Source organism: Erpetoichthys calabaricus, chromosome 10 (genome assembly GCF_900747795.2).
Source record: "Erpetoichthys calabaricus chromosome 10, fErpCal1.3, whole genome shotgun sequence".
NCBI classification, from domain to species: Eukaryota; Metazoa; Chordata; class Cladistia; order Polypteriformes; family Polypteridae; genus Erpetoichthys; species Erpetoichthys calabaricus.
In genome coordinates this window covers 167293982-167308845 of record NC_041403.2, presented here as the reverse complement: position 1 = coordinate 167308845, position 14864 = coordinate 167293982, and the positions used below count along the sequence as shown (strand labels likewise).

The window sequence follows — 14864 nt, the reverse complement described above, 5'->3', positions numbered from 1 at the left end:
CTTTTCCAGGGAGATGCGTCACATCACTCCTCCAAGTGACAGAGACCAAGGAGATCACTTGAATGAGTGATGTCTCCCTGGAAAAGAACGATGTCCAGATGAACTGAATCAACTTTCTCGAAATTCAAAGAATTCTTAATATTTTGACTTTGGTCAGGCAGCACAGCCATCGACTCCCTGAATAGCGTGGTGTACGTGATGGGCCTAAGGGTTGATGTTTTGCTCCTGTCCTGTCCTGAACATCTGGCAGGTCTTCACAGGGAGCTCTCCATGACTGTATGGCTAAGTGGCATCTGCCATCCCCAACCTGGAGACCTTTTTGTTAAATGAAACTTGCTGTAGTAGTTCAGCCATCTCATCGCGCACCTGAAGGAGACTCCCGCATCCCCCCAGCTTTGAAGCCATAAGCGGCGCTCCTTTATATTTCTGATGTCTTTGTCCCCTGGACTGTCGCACTCACTTTCACCGTATATCTTGCGTCAGTATACGGCTGACCCAGTTAAGGCAATTTATAATTACGACCCTTGGCCATCGAAGAACAATGTGGAAGGGGGGGGATGTTCTAGAAAATGCCCAAATTAGCCCCCGTTATAAATGTTTTGTTGCTGTTTCAGAGGGTGGACGGCCCTTTAAGGTTAGTTTTGAGTTCTGCCCGCACCCCCTCCCCTTACACCAGTGTTTCTCAGCCTTTATGGTCCAGTCACCCAGTTTCAGTTCTTTGACAGTCCACTGGTAACGCTGGTACTCCACCCCCTTGGTGAAGCGAGAGATCGTTGAGAGACTCTGCCTTACACCAACCCGGCGTGGTGCCTTCTGGTGACCCACAGCAGACCTCTGCACTTTGACTGATCGCTGGCCCCCAGTGAAGCCTCGTGTAAGTCGGCGCAGGACTGTGCATGTCTTATGGCCGGGACCACCCGCTCCCTCTGTTTCTTCATGGCCGCTAGTTACAAATCTTGTAGACATGCATACTTTATGCACGTATTTAGTAATTCTTCCAGATGTACGTCCTCGAGTTTAGACAGCCGAGTCCTTAAACGGTTTGAATATTAACATTAGACTTGATGGCAAACATTTCAAAAGAAAAGGGCTACACGGCCCACCTTTAGAAGAGCTGATCTGAGCACTCGGACCATTGGAACACCTCGGTGACCAACGGCTACCTGAGACGTGCTGACCTCTTGGGCTACTCAACATGTCAATGCCAGCGGGTCCTTAAAATGTCATTTCTGGCCTCTATGCTTTGTTGAAAAGGATGGCAGATTGTGCCCCTTACTCCTGTCTTTCATGTTTTATGATGACCTTTACTTCTAATGTTTAATAAAATCCCTTTCACTCCCCCCCCCCCCCCCCCTTATTAATTTGCTGAGGTTTCAAATGAATTTGTCCACACACGAATTCTGGAGCAATTTAAACTTTCGTCAGAAGCTCCCATATCCCTGATACACTAAACTAGACACTCTGGAGAAACGTCACTTTGGAGATCCTGCCGACTACACCAATTTCCAGGCCAGAGTGAGGGGACTTTCCTCATCTTATGACTTATGGACATTTCTTCTTAAAAGGCCCGGACAGACAATCCTAATACCGAAAAGCAGCTTTGCCGCCACTCAGGTAGCCCATCCCTGTGGCTCCTTCGCCTCATTTTGTCTTGTGTGCCTTTTGTTGGTCCATCATGTCTTGGAGTTATTGCAGTGGCCAGATGAGGGCCGTGCCAAGTTGTAGTACGACCGTCTCCAATGCCATGGAAGGCTCACGTGTGACTTTTGTCCTCTCAGGTTCCTGACAAAGCGAGAGCAGAAGTTGATGCAGAGGCGGCGCAATGCCGAGGAACTTTTGGAATGGAGGCGACGGCTGGACTTGGAAGAGGCTGCGATCCGCCGCATGGAGAAGCAGGCCTTGGCTGCCTGGGACAGGGAGCCCAGCCGACAGAAGAAGAGTCCAGAGAAGCGGGAGGACAGCAGTCCAGAGCGTAAAGGTGAGCTGAGACAGGTAGCTGTGGGCAGGACAGTGTGGATGTTGCACGTTATCTAAATCGATTGTCTCCACAGAGGCTGCCAGCGAGGAGGAGTCGTCTGTTCGCGTGCCATCCCAGTCCAGTGTGCACAGCGACAGCTCTGTCCCGGAGGAAGTGTGCAGTCTGCCAGCTGAGAACACTGCAGCTTCTGAAGTGGCCTCCTACACCAAGGAGCAGGATGAGCTGGCTTATTCCCAGGACTTTGAGCCATCGTCATCTCCCAGCAAACAGGTGTGATGTTGTGAAAGGAGCGGGTACGGGGATGGCATGTCATATGCCAGTGTGAGCACATTGCTGTGTTTTAACTGATGGTCTCAGTTGTGGAGTTGTCCACATACGCCATTTCATGTTGGACTGCTTGAAGTGATCTGAGAGAAACACAAGTCCACCCCTCACCTTTAAATCCTTTTCTGTAAACTTTCTGTCTGCTGCCATTGTAGTTCTTGGTGTTGCCCGCGTCTTGCAGATGAAGACTTTTTGGTCATTTTGAGACGTCACTGGTTCCTTTTGTGTCCTCCACTGCTGCTTTTTCCCCCCCAAGGTTGTACCATGACGGAGTTTGTTTCTACCTGGTCCCTTAGTTTCCACGTTGTCTTTCAGACGGCTCCCTCGAAGTCCAGCACCGCTGTAAGGCCAGATGTGGGTGCCAAGAGCAGTAGTGCACCAGCCAGCACGCCCAGGACCTGGACCGAGGAGCCTCAGTCTGTGTTTCAGTCAGGTAAGCGTCTGTCAGCCCCCGTCACCTCTTTCTGTTTCACTGACTGCGCCTTACAGTAAAGTTACAGAGGGACCACCAGATGCTGCTGCCAGGCACAGAGAGGATCTTCTGGGTGGGCACATCAAAGCCCCTGCAGTCCGCTGCCCTCGTTCTCTCTTTCAGTTTCTGGTCTACAGTAATAGAAGTGGAAGCAGCACTTAAATTTAATGTGAAATCTGCGTCTGCCCCCCATACATTGGGGTCTTATTGAGTGCTTTGAATTGTGTGCCTGAGGAGCTTCTGTTGCTTGAACTTGACGGGCTGTTGCCCACCACAGTGATCTCCTTTTGCTACTCCTGATAGAAACGGCGTCCGACCAGAGTGACATCGAGATTCGCATCAATGCCTTGAAGGACGAGCTGCGCAAGCGCAAGTCTATAGTCGACCAGCTGAAGAAGGAGCAAAGGAAACGGCAGAAGGAAAGGCTGAAGGCCCAGGAGGCGAGCCTTCTGAAGAAGCTGGAGGTGAGTGAGTCTCATGGAGGTCTCTGGTCACGCCAGATGTCGGGGGTGTTCTTGTGTCCACCCTTACTGTTCATTCGGTTTGCCCTCTGGGATCTTTAACGCTTGCAACCTCCCAAAGTGTTCATCTTATAATTTTAACTACACTGACCTGTGTGACACACTGAGCCTCCCACTTGAAGTTTTCTTGTATAAGATCACAGGATTCTGGATTTCTACCACAAGCGCCCACCTTCAGTTTGGACGGAGTGGCTGAACTACTACAGTGCGGGTGGGCTGACGTTCGTAAACATTTTGTGTCAACCCCATCCTCCCGCCACAAGGGTGCGCTGTCACCAATCCAAACAACTCCTAGTTAACATGCTGACCCGTTGCACAGAAGGCTGCACACTTAGTTTACTGGAGGTTAAGAGGAGACCCGACTGGGGGGCTTAACGTTATGAAGGGAAGTAAAGCAGCCCAGTGGATCGAGGCGGTGACTTTAAATGAAATTCATCAAGAACACGCGGGCACAGTTAGAAACTAATCAGGGGTGACTTTGACATAAACGTTAGGAAGAGAAGACCGAGTGAGGGGGGGTAGACCCTCAGAGCTCAACTGGGAGGATACGGGGGTGGGGCTGAATGGTCTGTTGTTGACTTGTCTCCTGTTCTAATGACGCCAATACCTTCACGGTGCTTCTTCTTCCTTCGCTTGCCTTTCGTTTCTCTAACGTTGTGCTCCACTTGATTCTCCGGCCTGTGTCTTTAACTCACTCCAATGTCCGTGGCCGCCCCCTTGTACTTCTTCACCCCCTTTGTTTCCTGTTCATGATGGGGTTTCCAGACCCTCGGCACCTGGTGACGTCGATGAATTGCAGACTTCAAGCTGTCATTGCATGTGAGGGACATGTGACAAAAGTCCTAAATAGGACGGAGCTGTCATTGCTGTGTCCCAAACTTTATGATGCAACCCCTGAAATGGGAGGGCGGTGTTTTGTGACTGAAATGCGTCCCCTTAAGCGAAAGCCTGCCGTGTGCACTGTCATCACGATGTCTGAGTTGTTTTGTCATTTTAAATTGTGGAGGGGAAATCGAGGAAAAAATGCGTCTTTGTCCCAAACGCTCGTGGGGTCTCTGGGCGTCTACACTGTGATTTTGCCTACATGTGCAGGTGGGCGCCGTGCATAGCAGAAAAAACCGAATCCAAGTCGCCCCCAGTGTGGTTCATTGTTCTTCCTTTGCTTTACAGTCTTACAATGACTTCATCCAGAAGACTCAGGAGGAGCTCGGCAAAGAAAAGGACGCGTTGGCAGCGAGCAAGCCACAGATTAAGACCCCCTCGATGGGCGCAGAGACGACCAAGATGAAGACTCCCTCTGTCCACTGGTATTTAACAGTTTTGTTACTCGCTTGCCGTGTTCTTCACGTCCCACTTGGGGCTGTCAGCTGACTGGAGTGAAATCCTTCTTCTCAGGCCCGAGTCCATCAAGAATAGCAGTCTGCTGCCCGATTCAGAAGCCCCCCGCTCCTTACCAGAGGACACCGCAGAGCAGGGTGAGTTCACAAATTGTGCACAAACAGTGAAATTGTGTATCCCTGTGGATGGTTTGGTTTGGACTGGATGTGTTCCTCACATACCTAATGGCCACCCGTGACTTTGTCCACAGGTGTCACCAGAAGCCGCAGTCCAGAGAGCCCACGGTCTCCGAACGAGTTAGAGCCTGCTGCACCGGACCATGTGGACCCCCAGCCTCATGACGCCTCACACAGAGCCTTCTCCCCTGACTATAAAGAGAGGGCCGAAGACGAGCTCGGCCTCAACAGTAGCAGGTCGCTGATCTTGGAGGAGCTGAAATCTGAGGAGTCTGAAGACATGGACTCTCACAACTTGCCCTCTCTAAAGCTGGAAGACCTGAGGACTACTGGTGTGAAAAGCGTGACCCCACCTAGAGAGCCAGTTTCAGAAACCGACGCTCTGTCAGCTTTGGAAGCTGAACACAACGACTTAGAAGGGGACGAGTCTGAAGTGCAGGGCAGGGTCAAGACTGATGATGGCCCAGCACGTGAGAGACCCTTGGAGGACAGTCAACCTGAGCCAGAGGCTCCTTCTGACCTGCCAAGGACCGAAGAGCGCGAAGAGGACTTCCAGAGTGACGCCTCCACAAAGACCAGAGACACCGGAGACTCCGCATCAAAGGGTCCTGGGAAGGCGCCCTGTCTGGAGGAGTCCAACGAAAGCTACCGGGATGACTTTGAGTTGTCGTCCGCCAGTGAAAATCTCAAAAACAGCTGGACACGCTCTTCTGCCAAGTTGGACCACAGGACAGTGTCACTTGAGCAAGAAGACAGCACGGAGGAAATCGGTGAAGAGCTCAGCGACAAGTCCTATTCCACTCACAGCAGCTTTCGGTCGGAGAGGCTGCTGGAGCTGAAGTCGCCTACCGAGGACGATAAGAACAAGGAGAGGCACGATGGCGAGATTGAGCGACACTCCCCAGAGCCCTCGGCAGCTGAAAATCCTGACCTGCTTCCCGACTTCCATGTTGGTGACAGGGTCCTGGTCAGTAGTGTGCAGCCAGGCACCCTGCGCTTTAAGGGGAAAACTGGCTTTGCCAATGGCTTCTGGGTAGGAGTGGAGCTGGACAAATCAGAAGGAAGCAACAATGGGATGTACGATGGTGTCCGTTACTTTGAGTGTGCGGAGCGGCATGGCATCTTTGCTCCACCACACAAGATATCTCGGCTCCCAGATCATTTTGAGGCCTATGTGGACACCACAGAAGATGAAGAATCGTTGGACGAGCGCTCCAAAGCCATAGATGAGCCGGATCAGGGGGTGTGGGACAGGAAGGAGGATGAAAAGGAACTGAAGCCACCACTGGATGAACTGCCGGCCCAGGACCTGAAACCATCTGCAGGTGACGCGTCGCCAGAAAGCAGCAACGTGCAGGAGATGGGGAAGCCAGTTGGCCTTGAAGCCGAGATGGTAGCAGACCAAACATGCCAGGCTGCCCAGAAGTCCAAGCCCGAATTTGCCACCCAAGGTGTCTCTGGCCTCCATGATGGGAACGGACCGGCAATTGTGGAGGTAGAGGACATGACACGGCAGGAGAAGCAGCCGACTCCACTCCTGGACCTTCTGAACCGAGAGAAGGAATGCTTAGAGGCTCAGAGAAAGCCTTCGTTGTTTGAGTCGTTGTTGGAGCAGGAAGCCATTCGACCAGCCGGACAGCAGGCGGGAGACAAAGTGGGGGAGATGGCGGACAAAATTATTAGCAAGTTTGTGAGCGACGCAGTGTGGCAGATGCAGCAAATCAGGAAGGCCCAGGTGGAGAAAATCAGAGTGGCCAACGCAGAGGGAGACCACCTGCCGGACGAGTCTGCCCCCCGGCTACCACCACGCCAGCCTCTTTCTCGGGACGTCCTCAAGGACGTTGTGCCCCGCCTTATGGGGAAGGAGGAGCTGGAGGAGAAAGATGGCAGCACTTCTCCTGATTTGTGCCTACGGCCGGTGAGTAGTGCTGCTGGAAAACACGACCACTCGCCAGGCAAAGGTCAGTTGGGTGGTGGAAGCTGAGAGATGACGGGCTTCCCTGCCAGGGTGGGTTGGTAGGCGGCAGTAATGGCCACTTGTCTGATGCTGCGCATCTTTGCCTTCTGGAGGAGATCCAACGGGTCTCCAGAGTTTTGACATGAGTTGGGATTTGACCTCGTAACCTTTGTGCTGCACCTGAAAATGAACTTCCCAGGTGTCCAGTAGAAGGTGTGGCCCACTCGGAGTTCTTCTCTCAGTACTCCCCTGTCACGCGGTGCCCACCTCTCTGGTTCCCGTCATTACACTGAAAATGGATTTAGGGGTTTAGTGACGAGACTCTCATTCCGTGTGTTTACATTCACCCTACTAACACAGACGCCATGTGTACTCGTATTCCAGTTAGAGAGACTGGGATATGCTGGTCTCTGAGAAGCAGTAGGGGGTCCACACATGTAGATCTCTCGGCCCATGTGGCCCCGTAACCAGGGTGTACAGTTAACGCCTAAGGCGACTATCCCACCAGCCTTTACTTCATAAACACACCCAGCAGCCACCGGTAGAAAATGGTGGGACACGTCACGGAGCTTCACTTCCTGAGGCAGACGCTCGGGTGATCTCGTTGTTCCTTCTCCAGGCTGACATCATCAGTCTCAATATTTACAAATTTGTGAAGTTTATGTTGAGATCTGAATGTACAGCACTGAGCTCAGCGACACGATGTTGAGTTTGGGGGGTTCAGAGGAGTTTGGGGGTTGAGATGAGGGGTCCTACAGGCTCCATGCTTGTTTTCAGGTTCCCGATGGCCGTTGACGACGTTTACATTTTTTAGCGCATTTTGCCAAAGGAGGTCTCCGTCAGTGGGCTCGCACACGTAAACAGGTGGGTTACGCCTCTTGTCCCCCTTTTGCGTGTGCAGCTAAACTCGCTCACCGTCCAGGCAAACAGCAGAGGACACTCTAAAAACTAGTGGGGGGCGGCGAGCTGTAGGCCTCACTAACGTCACCGCTGTGCAGTTCTCGTCACTCCACTGCAAAAATGTGTGCATGGGGAGCAACCAAGTGCATTCTGGGATGGAAAGACCGGTCCTGCTGTGATGTTAAAGCCCTCGTCCCACAGAGTTTTCAGATGTAGCCGTCTCGAAGACATCACAGAGCCCCCCATCACCGGCGAGGAGTCGCTTGAAGTCTCGGCTTCCACATGAGTTAGCAGGCATGACGGGACTTCTGGACAACTGCTGGTGGGTATCGCATCACACGGTCCACAGTGCCAGGCTCACCCCCCCCAGGTACTTGGCCTGCAGTAAAATGCAACCGGTGGTCACAAAGAAGAGGGGACCCCAGGAAACACACAGCAGTAGCAGCCTTAGGAAGTGGAGGGTAACGCCATTGATGGACGGTGCAAGTGCAGGAGAGGCTCACGTCCCTTCGCAGTCGGCACAGGCGTCCATTCGGTGTCGTAGGGGAAGGTCTTGTGGAAGTTCGGGGTCCGCTCAGACCCCCTTTGCAGTATCGCGACAGATTGGGAAAAGTTAAAGAATGCTGCGAGTCGATGGGTTGCCTAAATTCCGACCCTGAAATCTGACAGTTGAGAAGTCGCAAGGGCGTCGAGTAACCCGTCAAGTCGTGTAACCTCAAGATGACATCGGGCAGCCGTTAAGTGTGATGCGATCTCTCGGTCACGCAGAGTGACACCGACTTTAGGGACACGAAGCTCTCTAGTCCTGAGCCGACAGGAAGTGCCAGGCCTAGCTGGGGTCTTCAGAATTTTTTTGATAAATGTGTCGCATACTGGAGGACGCCTAGTGGACATCATGTAGAAGTGCACTTCAGACTGGCGCGTGGGAGCACTTCTGTACACAAAGGGGGTCCCCACACTCCCTAGTGGCTGATCCTGGTGACACGTTGCATGTCGGTCAGACGCACAAGTAAGCTGAATTGAACTCGAGTCACAGTGTTGACACTTGAGTGGTACCCCGATGAGATTGTGGGGACAGCTTGGCTGACCCAACGAGACGTAAGAAGTATTAAGGTGCCATGCAGATTCTTTGCTTGTTTTGTCACTGCTGCCAGAATCCAGCAAGGGTGGGTAGAGTGTTGGACTGCAGGTGTGTTTAGTGGGCATCTGCCCTTGTGGTTGGTACCACGCCTGTAATTTCCTGGTAAAGCCAGTGCCATACTGAGTTCTTGTCTCTCTCTCTGTTTCTGTTCTCACAGGAAAGTCCAGTGTTTGGCACTAATGGGCAGGAGGAGCTGGCCAAGCGCCTGGCAGAGCTGGAGCTCGGCCGAGACCTGCTGGACGCGCTGGGCGATGACCAAGACTGGTTTGACGAGGACTTTGGCCTGAGCTCCCGGAAAGAGCAGCAGAAGCGGCAGCAAGCGGGCACAGCTGTAAAGGAGCCCCAGAAGTCCCTAGCAAGGCCACAGCTGCCCCTTCTGAAGCCTCGGGATGAGCCACTCGTGGTGGTCCCACACACCTCAGCAGAGGTGGACAAGTTGGTCCGCTGTGCGGTCGACGAACTCTGGAAGTGTAAGCTATCGGGACGGCGCGTTGAAGAGGCCTGTGCCCCGGCACACTACCTGGCCAGTGACGCCGTTGGTCATGACAGCGACAGCAGAAGTCGGCTCAGCTACAAGTTGGTAAGAATATGGCAAATGCCAGTCAGTGTGTGGTGGTGCATGCTGGGATAGGCCCTGAACTGACGGCGCTCCAATATATCCCCCTCAGGTCGTGTTTGATTTGTCACGGGAAATTTTCCAAGAGATCTTTGCGGAATGCCTCGGGGTCAGCCGGCCCCTCTGGATGAAGTCTGCTCGCCAGCCCTTGCCGTACTACCGACGGGTGACCAATCCCAACAACCCAGAAGAAGTCAAGGTGAGTAAGCCACACACGCCATGGCGGGGTCACACTGTCACATCCTGGAAAAAAGCTTAGCCAATATTGACTCGGCCGCCCACGGCCGGAGCTGAGCTGATTTGTTTAGGTGGGCGCCGCTGAAAGTCAACAGTGACTGAGAGGAGAGGGCCTGGGCGTGTGAGCTAGCTGGCATGAGATGGTAGAGGGCAAGGCTGGATATTAAAGAACGGCCAAGGGCGCTCCACGTTTGGTGGATTGAGCAGGGTCCAGCTGAGAGAGTCGCACTTATACAGACAGTAGGGGGAGCCACTTCAATCTCTGCCAGTGCATAGCGCCATCTGGATGGCCTGACCGCAGCCTTCTTGTGCCAGTACACTCGCCACACGTTAGCTGTTAGGAGATGAAGACATGAGAGAGAAGAAAGTGAGCCAGTAAGGATGGCGGGAGATCATCAGGCCAGCGTGGCGTGGGGTACACCCTCCGCTTCTCAGAGGATGCCCGGGGGGTCTTCTGTGACCACAGACAGTCAGGACCTCCTCTTTGGGTCTCATCTGGAGGGCGCTGCCATGTCTACCACACTATGCCCACAGTAACTCGAATAACTGGTAAAGTAAGGCAACGCGACACAAAGACGGAGGGATGTAGGGCACGTCCGGTGAGCAGAGGCTCAAAAAACGCACAACTGGATCAAAACGGGTGGACTTGGCGCCGTGGCATCAATGCCAATCTGATACTTGGGCATATCTGGGCATCCATTTGAGGAAGGAGGACCACCTGAGGACTGTAAAGTTGCAGACTTGTTTAAGAACGGAGAAGAAAAGAATCCTGGTAGCTGCAGACCAGTGAGACTGACTTGGGCGCTGAGTGAAGTTATTTAAACGACAATAAGAAATAAATTAGAAGAGCAGTGAAATGAAAACCTTGTACTAAATAACAGCCAGCGTGGCTTCATGAGAAGAAGACCACCCTGCCAAGCCAATCTTCTGGATATTTTTAAACGGGCAACTGCACTTGACAAAAGCAGAGCAGGTGACAGAAATGAGTGATGTCCACAAGGCCTCTGACTGCGGTGGGCATCAGAGGTGACCTCAGGGGGCTGAACTGGCAGAAGACACAGGGTGCAGATAAGAGGAGAATGGGGTCATCGGTGGAGTCCCTTGGGTGGTCTGTCCTCGGACCTGCTTGAAGTGTTCGGTGAAGTTAGTAAACTTGTGAAATTGGCCGATGACACTACAGCTGGAGGAACGGGTGACACGGAGGAGATGACAAAGAGATCGTGATGGGCTTCAGAAGTGGGCGACCGTCTGGTAAATGAAGTAACGAGTGCTACATACGGGCAGAAGGAACGTCGGCTACACACGATGAGAGGCACAGGAAGTGACCTCTGAAACGGATTGAGGGGTTTGTGTTGACTCAACGTTCTCAACATGTGAGGAACGAGCAGCGGCCATTAACAAAGCAAATAGTGTTGGGTCACATCATAAAAACGTGAATCTGAACGCGGGGGCTCTCTCCTCAGACCACATAAAGCACTCATGAGGCCACATCTGGAGTCCTGTGTGCAGAGGAGAGCAGCCAGGTGCATCATGGGACTTGAGGACACTTCCTACTGTGAAGGACTTGGACCTGTTTAGTCTTGAAGAGAGGACACTGGGGGGGTGGGGGTGGGGACCTAATCCAGGTCTTCAAAATCCTCACAGGCCTTGATGAAGGAGATCTTTACAGTGAATGTCGTACATGAGGACACCTGCTGATAATTAAGGGAACTAATGCCAGGAAGAACTTTTTGACACAAACCACCAAGTCATGGGGTTGATACAGAAGACTCGACGACCTTCAGGAAGTTCCTGGATGAGATGCTGGGACAGCGTGACTGTTAGATTAACAAACGAGCGACATTATGGACCGAGTGGTGGTCTCCTCCTTTGTCAGACTTGCGCACTTCAGCCCGTCTGGCCACTTAGCCCCGCCCACTCTGAAGTCCTCACAGACCCCCCTCTTACAGTATAATGTCCCACCCCAAGCCCCGCTGGCCGTGCGTATTTCTGCTTTCAGACCGTAAACGTGTGCGTTTGTGACCGGCCTTGTGTGTCCCTTACGCCCCCCTCGTCTTTGACCCTCTGCAGGACTTCATCAGTGCTGAGGTGCAGAAGCTGATTGGGCTGAAGGAGGAGCAGAAGACCGACTGGCAGAAGCTGCTGAAATTTGGACGGAAGAAGCGAGACCGCATCGACCAAATCCTTGTGAGTGACCGCCGGCACCTTTTTTTTTTGACCGGATTTGCCACCCACTCCTGTGGGGTCAGAGTTGGTATCCCCCCCCCGGTTGGCACTGCCAGTATGTAAGTTGAACGTCTTTTCTCTTCATTTCTCATCCCTTCAGGTTCAGGAGCTGCCCGAGGAGGAGTCTCAGTGGGTCAACTACGACGAGTATGAGCTCTTCGTGAAGATGCAGCTGACGGACACCGTCTTCGATGTTCTCCTCAAAGACACCGTGGACGTCCTGCAGAAGATCGAAAGCAAAAGGGCGGCGCTGTGCCTGTCCTGATGGGAGCCCAGCACGCCTTGGTGTTGACCCCTTAAACCTGAGCCTCGGCCACCAAAGCGTGTGGACTTGGTGATGCCACTCAACCACAGACCACCCCCCAAAACGCCCACGAGGGCCGCTTGCATTTTGCACAAAGCACGGCATCCACATTGAACTCGAGACATGACCCCCTGACTGGCCGGGACTCGGGGTGCTGTGCGGAGCCCCACGCCCCCCCCGACGCTGTTACAGGTTTTCTTTCCACGCCTGTCGCAGGTCCTCGTCAGTTCGATCTTCATCTCAGGGACAAGAATTGTGCAAAAAAAATGTATTACTTGCACTTTTTTTTTTCTTTTTGAACCCGCAGCACGCACACGTGACACACGACCTCCTGCTGGGTTCAAGCTGCATGTTGGCCCAGTGCTGCCATCATGTGGATGTTTGGTTTTTTTTAAATTTGCTGAATGGTAATAATGAGGTACCGAAGTCGACGTCGGCAGCCCGGACGTTTGTACAACGTGTAAATATGAGGGGGAGAGCGAGAGAGAGAGAGAGCGCGGGCGACTTAGAGTCCTGCATTGTAAATTTTTTTTTTTTTTGGGATCTGTACATATTATAATTATTTGTTTAATAAAATGGAACTTGTAAATAAATGACGATTTCTAAATGAAAACCAGTCAGCACTTTTATTAGCAGGGATTCTGGGAAAGGGGATCACCCTGCTGGAGCTCCGGAGCTTGTGCCCCACCCTAGTGGCCAAACCTGAGCCTCCTCCCTCCTAGATGAGCCCCATCACTGCAGTCGTTTGGTGTCACCTGTGTCACGCTACCAGCATCACTTGGGAGATGCAGACTCGGTGATGCCATTCTCAACACGGCCACTTGGTGGCGCTGTACGTGACAAAAGCCTTCCCAAATGATACCTAATGTTAGTGAAAGGATTGATGTCCGTCTGTGACCTCGCTGAAGTGACCTGATGACAAGGACCAGCATGTGGCGAGTGACATCAGAAGACATGGGCTGCACGAGGACCCGGGATACACACACACAGCCCTCTGACTCCGTGTCTCCCCCTAAAGGTCCATTAGAGAGCTGTGTCTGTGTGCGTTGGCTTATCTCCCCCGAGAGGTGAAAATGTGCTTTTGACATCATTGAGCTCAACTGGATGAGCTGCTGCTTGCTGATTTGGAAGCCACAGGATGGATAGCTGGATGTGAAAGGCACTATAAAGCAGGTAAATCACTATATAAGAAATGTAAAGTGCTCTTTAGAAGAGAGATGAAAGGCATATGATTGATGGAAAAGGCGCAATATAACCGGTAAATCAGTATGTAATAAAGATGTGAAAGTCACTATAGGAAAGATCTGCAAGGCAAAATATCGTAGACAGACGAGGAAGACATATGAGGGGGATATATGTGAAAAGCTCTATGTAGTAGATAGATTTGAAGGGCACTATATAACCAAAAACTCGTTATAGAAAAGATTTAAAAGTCAGTATATTAAAGATATGAAAGGCAATACATAGCGCGAACAATCACTAAAATAGGCAGACAGACATGAAAGGCAATATAACAATTCACGATATGATGGGGATGTGAGTGGCACTTTATAAACGATGGAAAAGGCAATACACACAAGAATATCCCTACAATAGTCAGATGTGAAAGGCACTATATAACAAGAAAATCACTATATGAGAAAGATACCATATAAAAGGCACTATATAACATTAGGGAAAATCACCAAGCTTTTAAAAGGCACGATATGATAGATTAGGGCGGTACATAACAAGAAAACTACCAACAGATATGTGAAAGACTTTATAAGAAATTAATATGAAAAGTACTTGAATAAAAGATGGAAATGAGAGGTGCTACGTAACAGACAGCTGTGAAATGCGCTATATAAGAGACAGGAATGGCACTTTTTTTTTTCCCTTTCCTTGTGAGTCTGAGGGGGTCCGGTTGATCGTAGTGCTGAGCTTCTCTAAAAACGCTGCATTTCCCTCCGGGGGTCAAACAAAGTGCTGCCAGTCTGTGTGTGCAGTGGAGAGCTGAGACGGGCAAAGCGGAGTGTAACACATCAGAAAATCACTGCATGACTATAGGGAGATACTAAAGGCACTACTGTATATATGTACGATGGATTGAACTTTATTTGTCCACAAAGGAAATTAAGACGTTAGGGGAAGTGCAAGAAAAATACTGTCATCTTTCCCTTTATCCTGACTAGTCTCCCATCCCCACAGCATGATGCTGCCACCACCATGCTTCACTGTAGGGATGGTATTGGCCTGGTGATGAGCGGTGCCTGGTTTCCTCCAAACGTGATGCCTGGCATTCACACCAAAGAGTTCAATCTTTGTCTCATCAGACCAGAGAATTTTCTTTCTCATGGTCTCAGAGTCCTTCAGGTGCCTTTTGGCAAACTCCAGGCGGGCTGCCATGTGCCTTTTACTAAGGAGTGTCTTCCGTCTGGCCACTCTACCATACAGGCCTGATTGCTGCAGAGATGGTTGTCCTTCTGGAAGGTTCTCCTCTCTCCACAGAGGACCTTTGGAGTTCTGACAGAGTGACCATCGGGTTCTTGGTCACCTCCCTGACTAAGGTCCTTCCCGATCGCTCAGTTTAGATGGCCGGCCAGCTCTAGGAAGAGTCCTGATGGTTTCGAATTTCTTCCACTTACGGACGATGGAGGCCATTGTGCTCATTGGGACCTTCAAAGCAGCAGAA

The 14864-nt window shown here is 51.6% G+C and overlaps 1 protein-coding gene across 3 annotated transcripts in view; it reads left to right on the top strand.

The window, feature by feature from the left end:
* cep350 (centrosomal protein 350) overlaps positions 1-12803 on the top strand; it is a 102540-nt gene extending 89737 nt beyond the window's left edge. For all 3 annotated transcript variants that reach the window (XM_051933030.1, XM_028812419.2, XM_051933029.1), the window contains 11 exons: positions 1779-1978; positions 2052-2248; positions 2618-2735; positions 3078-3238; positions 4466-4602; positions 4691-4770; positions 4884-6727; positions 8965-9387; positions 9476-9622; positions 11731-11847; positions 11987-12803. In XM_051933030.1, the coding sequence (XP_051788990.1) occupies positions 1779-1978; positions 2052-2248; positions 2618-2735; positions 3078-3238; positions 4466-4602; positions 4691-4770; positions 4884-6727; positions 8965-9387; positions 9476-9622; positions 11731-11847; positions 11987-12151 (3589 nt within the window). In that variant the 3' untranslated portion in view covers positions 12152-12803. The remainder of the gene's footprint in view (positions 1-1778; positions 1979-2051; positions 2249-2617; positions 2736-3077; positions 3239-4465; positions 4603-4690; positions 4771-4883; positions 6728-8964; positions 9388-9475; positions 9623-11730; positions 11848-11986) is intronic.
* Positions 12804-14864: the final 2061 nt, after the last annotated feature.